This window comes from Canis aureus, chromosome 7 (assembly GCF_053574225.1).
Source record: "Canis aureus isolate CA01 chromosome 7, VMU_Caureus_v.1.0, whole genome shotgun sequence".
NCBI classification, from domain to species: Eukaryota; Metazoa; Chordata; class Mammalia; order Carnivora; family Canidae; genus Canis; species Canis aureus.
In genome coordinates, this window is record NC_135617.1 from 4,552,629 (window position 1) to 4,568,435 (window position 15,807).

Sequence of the window (15,807 nt, forward strand, 5' to 3'; positions counted from 1 at the left end):
GGGGTTTCTATCACTAATTAATCTTCTCTATTCCTCCAGAAACTACTCTGGTGGTTTACACATAGTACTGATGAATGAAATCTGTTAAATAGATGAATAATCAGATGTTTATAATATGAGACTAGTATTTGGGACTGGTCTCCTTGAGCCAGCAGCCAATGGCTGTGCTAGCAATTCCAGAACTGCTAGAATCAAGGGGTATAAATCTTGGTAGCTTGGAAGTAGGAGAGTCTAAACCAAAGATGATCAGATTGAGCAGAGTCAAGTGCCAAGAAACCAAAAATAAGCATTAAGTAAAAAGATCCAAAGGCCAAACCTGAGATGAAGTGTAGAACAAAGGGTTTAGAATCAGGCAAAGACACAGTATAAGCAAAAGTAGTTTACTGAGAGGTTGATGGGGATCTGGAATGGTAGACTTCCTTTAGGGCCTTGTGCACAGCATTTATAGAATCAAAATGAGTGGTTTATTGGTAATATGGAGTTGCCTAAGACTCAGAAGTTGGGTGGGCAGCCATTTATCATTTTTTTTCCATTTATCATTTCTAGCAAAGAAATAAATGTCTAATAGCAAACATAGTGAAATATAAATAGGCCTACTTTGAGAGGTAGATTTCATTTGAGCTCCATTTTCTTTCTCTGCTCTGTCATCTTAATGTTTCACATTTGTATAAGTTCACAGCCAAGTTCTAATGCATTTTTTTAATTCCTCTATATTATGGATAAAGAAAAACATTTTAGGAGATATAATATCATAGTACCTAATACTGAAGACAAAAACTCAGAATTTGTTTTTGCTATATTTTTTAGACTTTCAATTTACCAATCAATAAAGCTATACAATAAGAACACTATACCTAATAACCACTGAACTTTTTTCTTTTTTACATTAACTGTTTATAGACTGGAAAATTCAAAGAACCATTTACAAAGGTTTTTTGTTTTGTTTTTAAAAAACTTAAAAGAGGGCACCTGGGTGGCTTAGTTGGTTAAGCGTCCAACCCTTGATTTCGGCTCAGGTCATTATCTCAGGGTAATGAGGTTGGCCCCAGGTCAGGCCCCGTTACCAGCTCCCTGCTCAAGAGTAGAGTCTGTTTGTCCCTTTCCCTCTGCTCCTCCCCGGGTTCACACAAGCACATGTGCATGCTCTCTTACTTGCTCATGCTCTCTCTCAAATAAATAAAATCTTTTTTAAAAATTTAAAAACTTAAGATGTAAAACAAAAAATCCTACTTATATAAAATGCATATTTTATTATTGAGAGCTGTACGAAGTTTAATTCCCACAGCTACCTTTCCCAATAAAGCATTTGTTTGTTTTCAATCTGTGAGGTTGGGTTAAGCAGCTCTCTGCCACACACACAGTGTTTTCCTTGTACTAATTGGCAGCAAGTATTGTGCCAAAGTGCAAGTATTGTGGACAAAGACTAATGTCCACATGACAAGCACAGCAAAATTCACTTTAAATCTTATTGTAAATGTGCAATAGTCCTTTGCATGAATTGTACAATAGATTTTGCTATTTTGAATTAAAAAATGAGTAAAGTACACTTTTCAAGTCTATATTATTCTTCCTGATAGTACTGAGAGGAGGATAAACTCCCATATTCCACGAAAAGTTAATATATTTGGCAGGTCACATAGAAGAATAGGAAGATCACTTACCAAGCAGCTAGGTGACCTTGATCCTACCTATTCTGTGGGGTCTTAGTCAAGTCATTCATTTATTCTAAGTCTCACTCTCCTTATCATAAAATATAAAGACTTGAATTATTTCAGTGTTTCTTGCAAGGAAGACTGCATTGGGATTGCCTGTGGACATTTTATTTTGACTTGGTAGATGTAAGAAGGGAGAGCCTGGGTAACTTGCAGCTTTACAACACTTCATAAGTGACTCTGATGGATGCATAGTACTGGTTAAAAACCAATGGTCTAAATAATTTCTTGAGTCTTTTGCAATTCTAAAAGTCTACTTTTTATATCCAATCAATGGAATTTTAATAGCTTCTAGCTTTCATCATTAGTCTCTTCTTGTAACGAATAAATGTATTTTAGGAAATAGAGAAGCTGCCTCTAAATTATGAATAATAGCTTAACAGTTTCTGAGTGCTTACCAGTTCTAAAGTATTAACTCATTTAATATATGTAATTCAATCCTCCAACACTGAGTGGTGGGTACTAGTATTATCATCTATATAACACAGACGGGAAAAATGAGGCACAGAGAGTAATTTGCCCAAAGTTACAGAGCAGGGAAGTAGGGAAACTGGGTGTAGAGCCTACACCCTTAACCAGTATGCTACTGCCATTTAATTTTTTTTTTTTAATTTATTTATGATAGTCACAGAGAGAGAGAGAGAGAGAGAGGCAGAGACACAGGCAGAGGGAGAAGCAGGCCCCATGCACCGGGAGCCCGACGTGGGATTCGATCCAGGGTCTCCAGGATCGCGCCCTGGGCCAAAGGCAGGTGCCAAACCGCTGCGCCACCCAGGGATCCCGCTACTGCCATTTAATACATGTGACTTACACCTGCAAACAGCACCCTGCACTGCTTCACACTTGAGGGGCACTGCTTTCTCTGTTACTTTAGGAAAAAAGCAGCATCTGTAGCTGAAATGAGGGAAGCGGGAAGCTGGACATGCAAGAATGAAATGACCCAAGGGAGCTGAGCCTAAGGCCCAGGCCCTGAGTTACAACAACTGAAGACTACTTAGATTCACAAAAGCCCCCTAAAAAGGGTAATCATCCCTAGGAGTGATTTTCCTTTGGTTGTCACTACATTCAGTAATGTTTGAGACATGTTCTTTTTGACTGATCAAATAGTAATTTAAAAAACTTTAGAAATTTACCTTGTTGGGTGAACTAGGCCCAAACTATAAAGTTAAAACAGGAAAGTTAAGTACAAAAGCTTATGTTAGAGACTCAGAGGGTAACGACATTTGAAATTATCCAGCCTATTACTAATTTTGGGTATACAAAGGAGAACTTGTAACAACTATACCTTGGCATATGGAGTAGACTCTAGTGCATTATAAGGATAACCTTCCCTTCTCTTCCCAATAATACGAACAGAGTGACCTAACTGGTCTGTGTTCCTGAATGTACAATGTTAAATGCCCACCTACATAGCAGTGCTATTTTTTCTAACTGGGTGCACTTAGCAATCTGGGTTTGGGCACCCAGTTAGAGCTGGTGTTTTGCCAGATTACTGACGGCAGGGCAAGCAGGGCAAAGGTGATGTGGTTTCTGGCAAGAGAGTGGTAATTTAAAATAGAATGCAGCAAAAAAAAAAAAAAAAAAATCAAAGGAAGTGAAGGCAGGAGAAGGCTGATAAGGAGAAAAAAGAGAAGTATGGATTGGAAGTCCCACATCAGAGAAATCTGAGAGGGACGAAAGACTGACATCAAGAAAGGAAGAGCACTGGAGACATCAGGGAAGTGAGAATGATGTATTGGGAGGTACTGAGTGGAGAGCCAGGATGCATGTTGTGGCTGGAGAAGGTGAAGTCTGCATTTATGGAGTTAGAGGTGAAACAGATTGGGTATATGACAAGATCTAGGATGTGGCAAGAGAAATGAGTGGCTAAGATCTCTGGAGATGAGATGGTCAAGGAACTCTGGTGGATGGTATTGTGTCTACTTTGGTAATGAATTCACTCAGAATGAGGGTAGCAGTTAAGGAAAACAGGAAGACTGTAAGCCATGTGTCAGTCTTTAATAATTTGAGTCTTTGGATATGCTTAGTATAGGGGGCTGGGTATTCTAGAAAGGGGATCCTTCCCTCATCTATGAGTTTTCAGTCTAAAAACAGTTCATACTAATGCAGAAGCAAGCAGGCTTAAGAAAAATGAGTAATGTTTCCCTTCATTCTTAAGACTAATCTTTGCTCCACTTTTCTGACTTGGTAAGAACCTGTATTTCACATTTTCATCTTAGGGCTAGCTTAGTATTTTTGCTAAAGTTGAATAGAGAATGAAATTATTGCTAATTCAGGCAAGAAAAATCTCAGCTCCCTGCTCTCATAAATTTGTAAAAGTAAATGTTTAAAAAATAAATTACAACTCAGTTGCCCCAGTCCTGAGACCCTGGGTACAGCTTCCTATTACTTTTTTTTTGTTAAGTGTAAAAAATACATGTACAAAGGTTTCTTATAATCTTGAAAGAACAGGCTGGCATGCTATTTACTGACAGGCTGACCTTTACACAAAGAACCTCCACCTTCAACAAGCTGAAATTACTGTTACTGATGCCTTCAGAATATGATTGTCTCAGAAAGCGGCATGTTTTGTCCAAGTCATACAGAAGTAGTTAGACAGACACCATTTGGTCACCAAATGGTGCAATGCAGAGGGCAGGGGAAATTATTTCTATAGTACCAACCATATGTCTGATACTGTGCAAGGAAAAAAAGGAAATGTCAAGTATGATTCCTAATTTCAAGAAGCTTACAATTTATTGGTCAATTACATAATACTTGAGCCCAGAGCTGTGTCTTACATTATTTAAAGTTGCTCACACCATCTAAGATAGGACTTTAGAGATACCAACAAGTTAATAACAAAACAATACAAAAAGTTTAGAATTAAGTAATAAAATGCGCTTAACATAGGTGAGAGAAAACAGTTGAGCCAGTGTCAATGTAATCTATGAAAAAATCTTGTTCCTATTGTATTTTGAGCAGGTCCTGACATTAGAAGGTCCCTATTCCTACTCACTGAAACCTTTAGGAAGAAAAAAAAAAATAGGTCAGCTTTTCCTACAAGTAGAAATTGGAAGGTCAGGCTTATTCTGTGCCAGGGCATCAAGAGTGGATGAGTCCTTACCTGTATCTTTTCCCAGATGGCCAAGGAAACTAATGCTGAGCAATAGCTCTTTTAAGTATGCAAAACTTTAAAAAAAAAAAAAAAAAAAAAGGGATCCCTGGGTGGCGCAGCGGTTTGGCGCCTGCCTTTGGCCCAGGGCGCGATCCTGGAGACCCGGGATCGAATCCCACATCAGGCTCCCGGTGCATGGAGCCTGCTTCTCCCTCTGCCTATGTCTCTGCCTCTCTCTCTCTCTCTCTGTGACTATCATAAATAAATAAAAATTAAAAAAATTAAAAAAAAAAATAAGTATGCAAAACTATTGACCAGCCTGTTATTGAAACTCTCTCCCTCTTGGATTCTTTGATTTTATATTGTTATCCTTTCTTTCACCAAAAAAATTATTGAGCACCTACTACATAGCAGCAATTGTTTCTATCTCTTTTACTTCTTTACTACGTCTGCATTCTCTACCCTATCACTCCCAACAATTCTTACTCAGCCCTCAGCTCTAGTCTTCTTTCCCTCTCTCTCCCTCTCTCTCTACATGTTTTATCCTTCAAAAGGTACATCATTTCACTGAGGTTCATGTAGCCCTTAGGCTAATATCTCCCAACCAACATATCCTACACATACTGATGGAAGAGGAGGTTAGAGTGTCTGTAAGGTCTTAAACTTCCTGCTACTCCTATGCCTCCTTGATTGTCCCTTCTCAGTCTTTCCTACTGTCACCTCTTCCTCCCGGGAGTACTAGGTTTCACAAATTTGTCTTTTCTAAATCTGTCTTTTCACTCTATATTCTTACAATTTCCTCCCTGTCAATCTCCAAGCTTAAGAATGAATCTCTATTCTTGTTCTTTCTATACTTTAAGTCTTCACAGTTTGTTGCCCCTCCTTTATCTGGATAATTCTTCTTCTTCCTTAAATTTTAAAGTCCTATTCCTTAAGAAGTCTTTGTTCCTTTCCCTAAACTAGGTTAGACAGCTCTGCCATGTGACTTTATTGCATCCTGTCCTTTTCTTTTGAAGGACATCTCATATGATCTGTTTAATGGCTGTCTTGTCCCACATTCAGCCCCACTGCATGTTTTATTGGAATCTAGACACACTCTATGATTGACGAATGCTTTTGCATTTCAATGGCAAAGTTGAGTAGTTGTAAGAAGCTACATAGCCTGAAAACCCCAAATATTTATTATCTGTCCTGTTACAGGAATAGTTTGCCAACTGTTGCATTAGACTATAAGCACCATGAAGACTGAAATCATGCCTGTTCTCATTTCTAAATTCCTAGCACTTCAAGTAATGCCTGACACGTAAGTATTTCTGGACTAATTGTATTTCAATCTCAAGCTATAACCCATCTTGTCAGTAATACAAATGAGATCACATTAATTGGCTTGTGTTTATAACATTTTAATCACTGCTTATCCAGATAATGATTGTAGTATTCTACTTCAGGCTGGGGGGGGGGGGGGGGCAGAAATTAACCAAATAATATACAAATGAATAGTTTATTACAACTAGAGCTAAGGGCTAAGGAAAAAAGGAACACTGTACAATTAGAATATGTCATAGAAAACCATAATCAAATATAAAGTTTGGGAAGACTTCCTAGAGAAAGTGACCTTTGACCTGAAATCTAAAGAATGAACTAAGTGGGCAAACAGGTGGAGAGAAGGAACATGGCACATTCCAGGGGTTAATGTTCTTGTCAAGTAATAATGAACTATAAAGTAAGTTCCTTGAAAAGTTAAGGGTAGGATCCAAAATGGAACAATTGCTTAGTGGGATATTTCTTACAATGTAAAATTTGAAACACCGTGTTATTGGCCTACTGTGGGAAAGTGGTAAACTATCATATGTCCATAGCGCAGTATATTCTGTACCCATTAAAAATAATGGATATGAAGAATTTTAATTTGTATGGAAAATGCTTCTCCTATAACGTATAGTAAAAAAAAAAGTGGGACATTGTTTCCACTAATATATTTATAGAAAAATTTTCTAAAAGAAAAATAGACTAAAATGTTAATTATAACTGCCTCTGGGTGGGATTGCAATCCTGTATTTTATGGTTTTCTGTATTTCCTATGCTGTATTTCTTAAAAACTTTTAAGATTGGAAAAATACATTTTATTGAGAAAATAAAAATAAGTGTTAATCTCTATCTACACATTTGAGAATACTCTTTCCTAAACCCTGGAATGAGGAGCAAAGCCCAGGGGAGTTCACTATTAATACACAGATTATTAGTGGAAGCTTTCCTGGAATGTGATTTAAACTGTAGATATAAAAGTACAGTGAGGACATTGGGGCCAAGGAAAACTACCGTGAGATATGCTGCTCTATATAGACACCTTGCTTCTGAGATTCTGCATCTTATGTTACTTAAATTGGGAACTTAATCTAACCTTACTCCACATGTGTTTGGTGTCTTCCTGCCTAGCCATAATTCATCAGAAATGCTCTGGTTTCAATTCTGGATACATAATTTAAATGAGGGTCCTGGAGAGCTCATGCATCAGCTCTAATATTACTCTATTCTGAAAGCTTCTTTTATTTTTTGTTCCTCAAACATCATCTTTAATTTACAGGCTCATTGGTCTCTCCCTTAAAACTATTACTGATAATTTATGGAAGTGGGTGACTTGAGAGTTGTTTTTAGGAAGTTTTGCTTCTTCCTGTAACTGAAATAAAAAGATAAGAACAGAAATTCTCACCATGATGATTAATTTGACTTCCCTTTAGCTTTGAAAAAAAAAAAGAAAAGAAACAAAGCCCCATTCTTTAAGTTAAAATATATTTTATTAATCACTCAAGCAATACATATTTGTGTGCCTATCTTACACCCAGGCAGGCCCTATGAATCCATTGGGGAAACCTGCATGAAGTCTTTTGAGAGTGTGTAGTTGATAGCAATTGCCTCTAGAGTTTACCAAACAGGGGTTCCAAATCCCTTCTTGGGGGGGCAATGAGTTTCTTTTCTATCCTGGTACCATAGAGACAACACAGTGGATGAAAGGCTGAGTAAAAATTTCCCTTAGACTAGATTAGGGCTTTTCAACTCTGGCACTACTGACATTTTGGGTCAGATAATTCTCTCTGCTATGGGAGCTACCCTATTCATTGTAAGATATTTAGCTGCATCCCAGGACTCCTACCTATTTGATACAGGTAGCAGTCCTTCAGCTGTGATCATCAAAAATGTCTCCAGACATTTTACCAAATGTCCTCCAGGGGTGGGGAGGAACAAATAATTTACGTTGACTTTCACTGAATTACCTAGAAAACAAACAAAAGCAACCAAATAATTGAGTAAGAAAGAACATACAAATTTTCCTGGATCACTATGCCCTTCTGCTTATTCTCTAGATTTTAAGTGAATAGAAAGACACTGATAAGACCGTTTCCTACAACAGAAATGACTAGCATATAGACACTACTCAGAAGATTCTCTATAGTAAAGGAGTGAAAGTAATAGATGTGGAGTTAGAAGGCTTGGGATCTCACTAAATAGCTTCATTTCTTTGGGCCTCAGTGTCCTGACCTGTAAATTGGAGGTGTCATGGGAAAGCATAGAGAAGAGTTGTAAATAAATCTTTAAAATTTTTAATTCAATAAATTTTGAAGACATAGGCTATGTCTTCATATACTAGCCATTATACATGGAACTAATATATAAAAACTAAAAAGGCAAGGTCCCTACCTTCAAGGAGATTATAGTCTATCAGAATGATAACCTAATAAACAACTGCAGTAATCTAAGAGTTATAACAGAAGCATATACCAAAAAAAAGTGGAAGCCTAGAAAGAACACCTACATTTTTTTGAGGACATCAGGGAGATCTTTAGAAGGGAAGCAGCATTTTAACTAAAACTTGAAAGATGAACAAAAATTTTGGCAGGAGACAAGAAAAGGGAAGATATTCCAGTTAGAAAGGCAAGGCAAAGAAATTTGATGCTTTCTCAAAAAAAAAAAAAAAAAGTATATTTGCAGAACTAAAAGTACTCCAATGGTGCTGAAAGGATATGTGAAAAAGATGAAACAGTCATCTACAATATATAACTATTATATTGTAGATGATAATTTAAAATTTATGTGATAGACCACTCTTGCCATAGTGTAGGAATTAAGTTTGGAGGGAATGAGGCAAAAGGCCAATCAAGTGACTATTGTAATAATAGTCCAACTAAAGGTAGTGAAAGGCTACCGAAGGCCAGTCATGTGGACAGCAATGGGAACTATTTAAATATTCAGAGAGGGAATGGGTAAAACTTGAGGTCAGAATGTTGGAGGGATTATAGCTAAGACTGATTGAGGACTTTTTGAAAGTATCCAACAGCTCATTTAATCCTTATTATAAGCCTAACAGGGATGGGAAAACAGTTCAATTTGCTAAAAGTTAATTTGCCAAAGAATCAAGTAGTTAAATTTACCAAATACTTATTTTACAGAAAATTCACCTTGAATTTAACAAACATATTCTTTGGTAAAACTACTTTTTAGTGAATTGGCTTTTGGTAAAATGACTTCCAACCTAAGATAATATACTATTATCCTCATTGTATTGAGGAGAAAACTGAGATTCAGCATTAGCAAAGGCAAGGCCAGGTCTATATAGCTAGAGCTTTTAATCTATAGGGATAAAGGAAATAAATGATCTAGAATATCTTATTTCAACTCTAGTATGTTATGATGTTAATGTATATATATTTTTAAGATTTTATTTATTTATTTATTCATGAGAGATTGGGGGGGGGTGGGCAGAGACACAGGCAGAGGGAAAAGCAGGCTCCGTGCAGGGAGCCCGACGTGGGACTCGATCCCGGGTCTCCAGGATCAGGCCCTGGGCTGAAGGTGGTGCTAAACTGCTGAGCCACCCGGGCTGCTCCCCACTGATCACTTTTAAACTTTCACCCCAAATACCTGTTTCATCACCAATGCAGACAGTATTATTTTTCTGACCATGGGAAAAAGGTCACCATAATTCTCTCAGGTATAAGACTTCTGAAATCTTTTAAACTCAACTCTGTATTTTTTCCTGCCTGAGAATCACTAGCAGAAACTGTACATGACCTTTTTTGGATCTGTAATGACCATGGTTCCCAGCTACAGACAGTGGAGTACACTCCAGGAGTTCAGTAACTCCTCTTGGAGGGCATTTTTGTCAGAGTAGCATGTAGTGCCCAGGGGCCAGGGATGTTAAATATCCTGCACAATGTAGAACTGCTTCACCTAACACATCAGGAGAAGCCCCTTGAGAAACAATGAGCTCGGGGTCAACTTCATGGGCATGCAAACTGTGCAGTTCTAAGGGGCACCGTGCTTGGTTTAGTGTTCTGCAATCGCCATTTTGAAAATCTTCATACTTTTATGTTTGAAAGTTTAATAAATGAAGTCCAGTGGCACAATGGATCATACAAGCAAGCACAGGAAGCACTGTGTGCATCTTTTCTTCCTTGCACCCTATTTGCATATAGTCTTTGTGGTGTGTCATAAACACAGCATTGATAGACCTATGAGGTGTAGGAACTCAGGGAGTCACAGTGACGACAGGCAAGCATATTACAAAAAGAAGGCAGTGGCATCCTAAAAAATACAAGCGACAGATGAACCCTATCATATTCTCATATTAGCATTTACTTCCCCATATTAGCATTTACGCTGAGAATGATGACATAGAAGGAAGGGGAAAGGTAGGGCAACTCATGGTTTCCTTTCTTTTCACTCCTTCCCTACTCAAATTGTGAGGATGTGTGCCTATCAAGAAGGGAAACAAAAACAGCTGAGTTGGTTCTGTGCAGCGTTTACACTGTTCTGATAAGCACAAAATGCATATGCATGTATAAACTAGGAAATATGAATTGTGTAATTTTGGTGAGTCTATGTAGGAGTTAAATGCTTTTATATTTGCATTTATAAATGGCATTGCACAAAATAAAGATGAATGGTAAAATTCATTCTAATTTAAAATTCTAATTTTCCTTAGAATGACATTAAAAACCAAATAAAAAACATCATTACAAGAGAGAGATGACAGAAGAAAGAAAAAGCTTTATATTTTAGTAAGTATAATGGCACCTTTTTCCTGCTTTTTGAACAAGGGGGCCCCACATTTTTCCTTTTGCTCTGGGCTCAGCAAATTATGTAGCTGGCCGTGACTGAGCTAGTTTAAGCAGAAAGGGATTAAAGGACAGATCTCTGAGCGAACCAGGCTTGGATAATAACACTGCTAGAAACAACATCTAGGAAAAAACAAACCAGAAAGTACCTCATCCCACATCACAGGGCAATTCTAGTGGAAACCCCTTCCAACACCACCTGCCAGTCAGCGCCCATGACTCCAAAAATGGATGTGAGAACTCTTCCCCCAGCTACCCAGAACCAAGTATCTCCACCATATAGTGTTTGCCAGAAAAATCCCATCTCCCTGAGTGCAGCTGAGGCATCATGTTGCTTACTTTCATACCTATGTCTTGAATGGGTGCATCTGATTGCTGGAAACTAGGTCATATGCACTGGTATGCTGAAGGAAGCCAGCTACTGATTGTTAGCATCTTTTCTAAGTAACTCCACATTCAGTGAAGTCATTTTTGGTAGCCTGGGAATATTCATACCATGAAGACTGGCTACAACAAATCAGTTGTTCCTCTCCCCCAGCCATTAGTAAACATTTACCAGCACACCATCATTTAGCTGCAAGAGAGTCTAGAAACTGTAGTTTTTAATTTTCTAGCTTCTAAAGTGCAGAAAAGCAAGCTAGGAGGGGATTGGATGAGTGCTGGGTAAGCCATTTTACAATACCTGGTGAAAGATAATGGTGGCCATTGCCTTCTGTTCTATTATAAATTGCTAATAGGCAAATACTGATAGACACTCAACAGTATTGATACAGAAGGTTTGGTGGGCTTTTACCAAAAGCATGACATGATGAGTGTAGGTCAGTGGACTAGAAGAGATGAAATGTCAATTGATGCTTATGATGGTAGACTAGAAACTATCAAGTCTGTCTGAAAGTATAAAGTCACCTGTTTTGTCTATCTCTCAAACCACCAGGCAAACAGAAGCCACTGGACAGTAACAACAAAAAAAGAGATACTTAAGGATACAGAGTTCAATTTTGACATTTCTCTCCTACTGCGTAGATAAGACAATTTCAAACGATTTACTCCTTTTGAATGAGTTAAACTTCTGGATGTCAACTGTATATGATGATACTTTCACATGCCTTACCGCATATGAGCCTGTACCATCCCTGAGACATTAAAGAAGGAATTACTGTCCATTTCATTGATGAGGAAACCGACTCCAGAAAATGAAATGATCTATCCGAAATCATTTAGCTAATAAATGATGGCTTAAAATTTTCATTTTCTGACTCAAAGTTCCAGAACTCTTTCTTACTTACACATTTGATAGTGATTAATTAGGGAAGTATTGTCAGGTGTTCAATTTCAGCAACAAGTTAAACTCAATTACATGCAATGGACAAAATATCCTAATTTCATGCTGCAGATGCTTTTCCCAAGACTGAACATTCTTTCCTTGGTGGGTTGGAAAGATGTGAGTTGTGGTTGCAACTGCCTTTTCTTAGTCAATGATGCTGTTTCAAGAAGTAGGGGGAAGGAAACCCTTTTCTAGAGACAAGTAATCCATGAATTTGATGCTTTTACCTTTTCCTAGTTAGGAATAGTATAATTTAAGTATTATGGGTGTACTTGGATTATAATATAGTACAGGGACTCTCAATTTTATAGGACTTTAGAATCATGAGTGGTGAGGGAGGTTGCTAAGACAGATTTCGAGGCCTCATCCCTACAGAGGTGACTTAGTAAGGGCCAAAATATTAAATCAACAACAACAACAACAACAACTCTAGTGCCATGGAATATTATGAGAATCACTGGCGTTGTGCATCTGGCATTCAGCTTGCCCAAAAACATCTGTTTTATGAGAAAATGCATTTTAACACAGTAATGCTATTTTTAAATCCCTTCCATCGCCTTCTAAAACTTAAATCAATTTGAGATTTGCCTCTTAAAAATATTAGGTAATTTCCTTTATATTAGAAATCTTGCTACCTATGTTTATTATAATCATGCTCTGAGGTTGAAAACTGCAAGCTAATTTACTGTGGTAATCAGCCTCAAATCCCTTGGAGCATAAATTCTTATTAGCAGTATATGTTATGGAATTCATAGACGCTGCCTACCAGGGACCTGTCCCCCCACCCCACCTTGGAGCCTCCTGATTTTCCTATTTGAGGAACCACAACGGTTCCAGAGGAGGACCCCTCACACCACTTAAAATACACGGCAACCTACTAAGCCATTAAAACACACCTGTATCCTACGTGAGCGTGACCGATCTCTAATTAGGCTGAAAATGTCCAAAGTCTCCATTCGGTGCCGTACTTCGAACTGGAAACCACGGTTTACGCCTCCCACTGCGTCAATCTTTTTGTTGGGAAGAAACCTTCGGGTTTTGTTCTGTGCCACTCTCGTTCCACGGAGGCGGAAACGGGTCCTGAGAAACCAAATTATTTGTCCAAGGTCACACCCAGTATTTAGTGACCGAGTCAGACAAAAACCCGTGGGTTCCAACAGGAGGGCCAACCCAGCGGCTCGTTACTACCTTTTTTTTTCTTTTTTTTTTTTCCCCGATTTCACAACTGCACCCCTCCCCACCTTTTTTTTTGGGGGGGGGGGGGAGTTGTTTTGTCGAACACTTCTTCCCTACCTCCTTTTGCCTTTAGGTAATGGGTAACGGGTGTCCGCGTCTGACGCGGTGACTTTCACGGGGGCTCTACACCTCCGGCCGAACGCTTCTCTGAAAGGCTCTTAATCCTGAATTCCGCGGGGGGAGGTCGGTCACCCAGCGCGGACAAGTGCTTCCTCGGACGCGCACGCGCACAGACGCGCACACGGACGCGCACACAACCGCGCACGCGCGCGCCCGGGCCGCAGCCTGAGGCGCTGAGGAGGAACCCGAGGAAGGATCTGTTCGCGCGGGAGGACGACGCCGCGGTGGGAAACCCCGGATCTGCCCGGCCCTGCCCGGCCCTGCTCGGCCCAGCTAAGCGGAGCCGAGCGGGAACACGTCCCTCCGGGGGGCCGCGCGCAGACACCGCAGCGCCGCGGGAAGGAGGGGGCGCCGGGGCCGCCCTCCTATAGGCCGAGGCCCGCGCCCGCGCGCCCCCGCCCCTCGCGCCGCCCCCGGGCCACGCGCGGAGCCGCTGCGATACCTGAGAAGGGCCGGCTGCGTCCGCCTCCGCCTCCGCCTCCGCGCCCGGCCCCGCCCGCCCTCCCGCGAGGCCGCGGCGGCACGAGATCTGCGCCCCGCCGCCCGCCTCCCGCCTCCCGCCTCCCGCCTCCCGCGGGCGGGCTTTCTTACCTCGTAAAACGCCGTCTCGGCGGCCGCCCCCGCCTCCTCCGCAGGATGTGAAATGGCGGTCGCCTAGGCGAGCGCGAGCGATCCCCGGCCAATCCCGCCGAGCCGCCCGAGCGGCCCCGACCCCCCTCCCGCATCCATGACATCGGCGCTCCGCCCCCCCCCCCCACGCAGGTGGCCGTGCCCACCGGCCGAGTCATCGATCCCCGCGCCCGGCGCGGGCCCAGCCTCCCCGCCCCCCCCACCCCCCGCGGCCTCCTCCCTCGCTGCGAGCCCGGGGGGGCGGGGGAGAAAACACCTCTTCGGCCCCCGCCGGGGTGTCCCGCTCGGGTGCCCGCCCCGCTCCCTCCCTTTCCCGCCGCGTCCCCTCCCCCCGCCCCCCCCACGCGCACACACACACGCACGCACGCGCGCGCGCACTCGCGCACCCCCCCCCCCCCCCGGCCTCCCCTCCCCCAGTGGTTGCGTCCGTGACATCATCATCATGGCAACAAGAGCTGCAGCCTGGGACCGAGGAGCCCGTGTGATTCCCGGCGGCGGCGGCAGCGGCGGCAGCAGCAGCACCGACGGAAGCGCCAGGGCGTCTCTGCTGTCGCCCGTCGCCGGGTGCTCGTGAGGAGGCGGCGGCAGCAGTGCCAGCAGCGAGCGCCCCGCCCGCCGCCCGCCGCCCGCTCGCCGCGTCTGTGTGTGAGGGGAGGGGGCCGAGCCGAAGCGGGGAGGGGGCGCCGCCGCCGTGGGGCCGTCGCTGCGGAGGAAGCCGCCGCCGCCGCCGCCGCTGCTGCCGCCGCCAGATCGCCCGTGAGGAGGAGGAGGAGGAGGAGGAGGCGGTGGCGGCGGCGGCGAACATGTTTTCAGTGAGGATAGTGACCGCCGACTACTACATGGCCAGCCCGCTGCGGGGCCTGGACACCTGCCTGTGCCCCCTCACCCAGGCCCCTGTCAAGAAGGTGCCGGTGGTGCGAGTCTTCGGAGCGACCCCGGCAGGTAAGCGGGCGCGGGGCGCGGGCGGGAGCCGGCGGGGCGCCGGGGCTGCCCTCCCCTCGCCGCCGCGCACTCGCGCGCTCGCCGCCGCCTCCCCTCCCTCCCTCCCTCCCTCCCTCCGCGCCTCTCCCCGGGTGCGTGACAAGAGGCGCCGCGACGTGGGTCCGCGCGGCCGCCGCGCCCCCTCCTCCCGGGCGCCGGGTGTTGGCAGCGCGCGGGGCGGCCGGGAGCCGGAGCCGCAGCGCGGGCCGCGGGGGCGGGCGGGGGGGCAGGTGGCCGCGCCGTGTCCTCCGGGACGCGCTGAGGTCGCCCGCCGGGGGGACTGCGGTGGCCGCCCCGCTGCCGCCCCGCCGCCTCCCCCGTCTGGAGGGGGCCCTGAGGGGCCGAGGAAGGGTCAGCGCTCCCCGCGCGGCCTCACGCCGCCGCCCGCCGCCGCCCGCCTCTGCCCCTTCCGGAGCGCGGCGCCTGAGGAATCCCGCCCCCTGAGGGGACCGTGGGGCTCCGCGGCGAGCGCGGGTCGGGGACGACTCCTCGGAGACCCGAGCCTCCGGGGCCCCGGGCGGCGGCCGCTCGAGGGAAGGGGCGCGTCGTCGCTCGCCCGGCGGCCGCACCTCGCGCCCGGTGGCGCGAACGCCT

At 43.8% G+C, this 15,807-nt stretch overlaps 2 protein-coding genes across 9 annotated transcripts in view; one reads left to right on the forward strand and one right to left on the reverse strand.

The window, feature by feature from the left end:
• Nucleotides 1–14,353, reverse strand: part of LOC144316975 (uncharacterized) — a 92,543-nt gene extending 78,190 nt beyond the window's left edge. For 2 of the 3 annotated variants that reach the window (XM_077902749.1, XM_077902748.1), the window contains exons 1-2: nucleotides 14,194–14,353; nucleotides 13,143–13,326 (exon numbers count right to left, since the gene is read on the reverse strand). In XM_077902749.1, the coding sequence (XP_077758875.1) occupies nucleotides 13,143–13,326; nucleotides 14,194–14,336 (327 nt within the window). In that variant the 5' untranslated portion in view covers nucleotides 14,337–14,353. Of the gene's footprint in view, nucleotides 1–13,142; nucleotides 13,327–13,539; nucleotides 13,881–14,193 lie in introns of those variants that run through there. The other variant, XR_013382806.1, reaches the window with a different exon arrangement.
• Nucleotides 14,354–14,897: 544 nt separating this feature from the next.
• The window catches only part of REV3L (REV3 like, DNA directed polymerase zeta catalytic subunit), a 177,305-nt gene continuing 176,395 nt past the window's right edge, over nucleotides 14,898–15,807 (forward strand). For 2 of the 6 annotated variants that reach the window (XM_077902750.1, XM_077902751.1), the window contains exon 1: nucleotides 14,911–15,174. In XM_077902750.1, the coding sequence (XP_077758876.1) occupies nucleotides 15,036–15,174 (139 nt within the window). In that variant the 5' untranslated portion in view covers nucleotides 14,911–15,035. Of the gene's footprint in view, nucleotides 15,175–15,807 lie in introns of all 6 variants that reach the window. The other 4 variants (XR_013382817.1, XR_013382816.1, XM_077902752.1 and 1 more) reach the window with 4 other exon arrangements.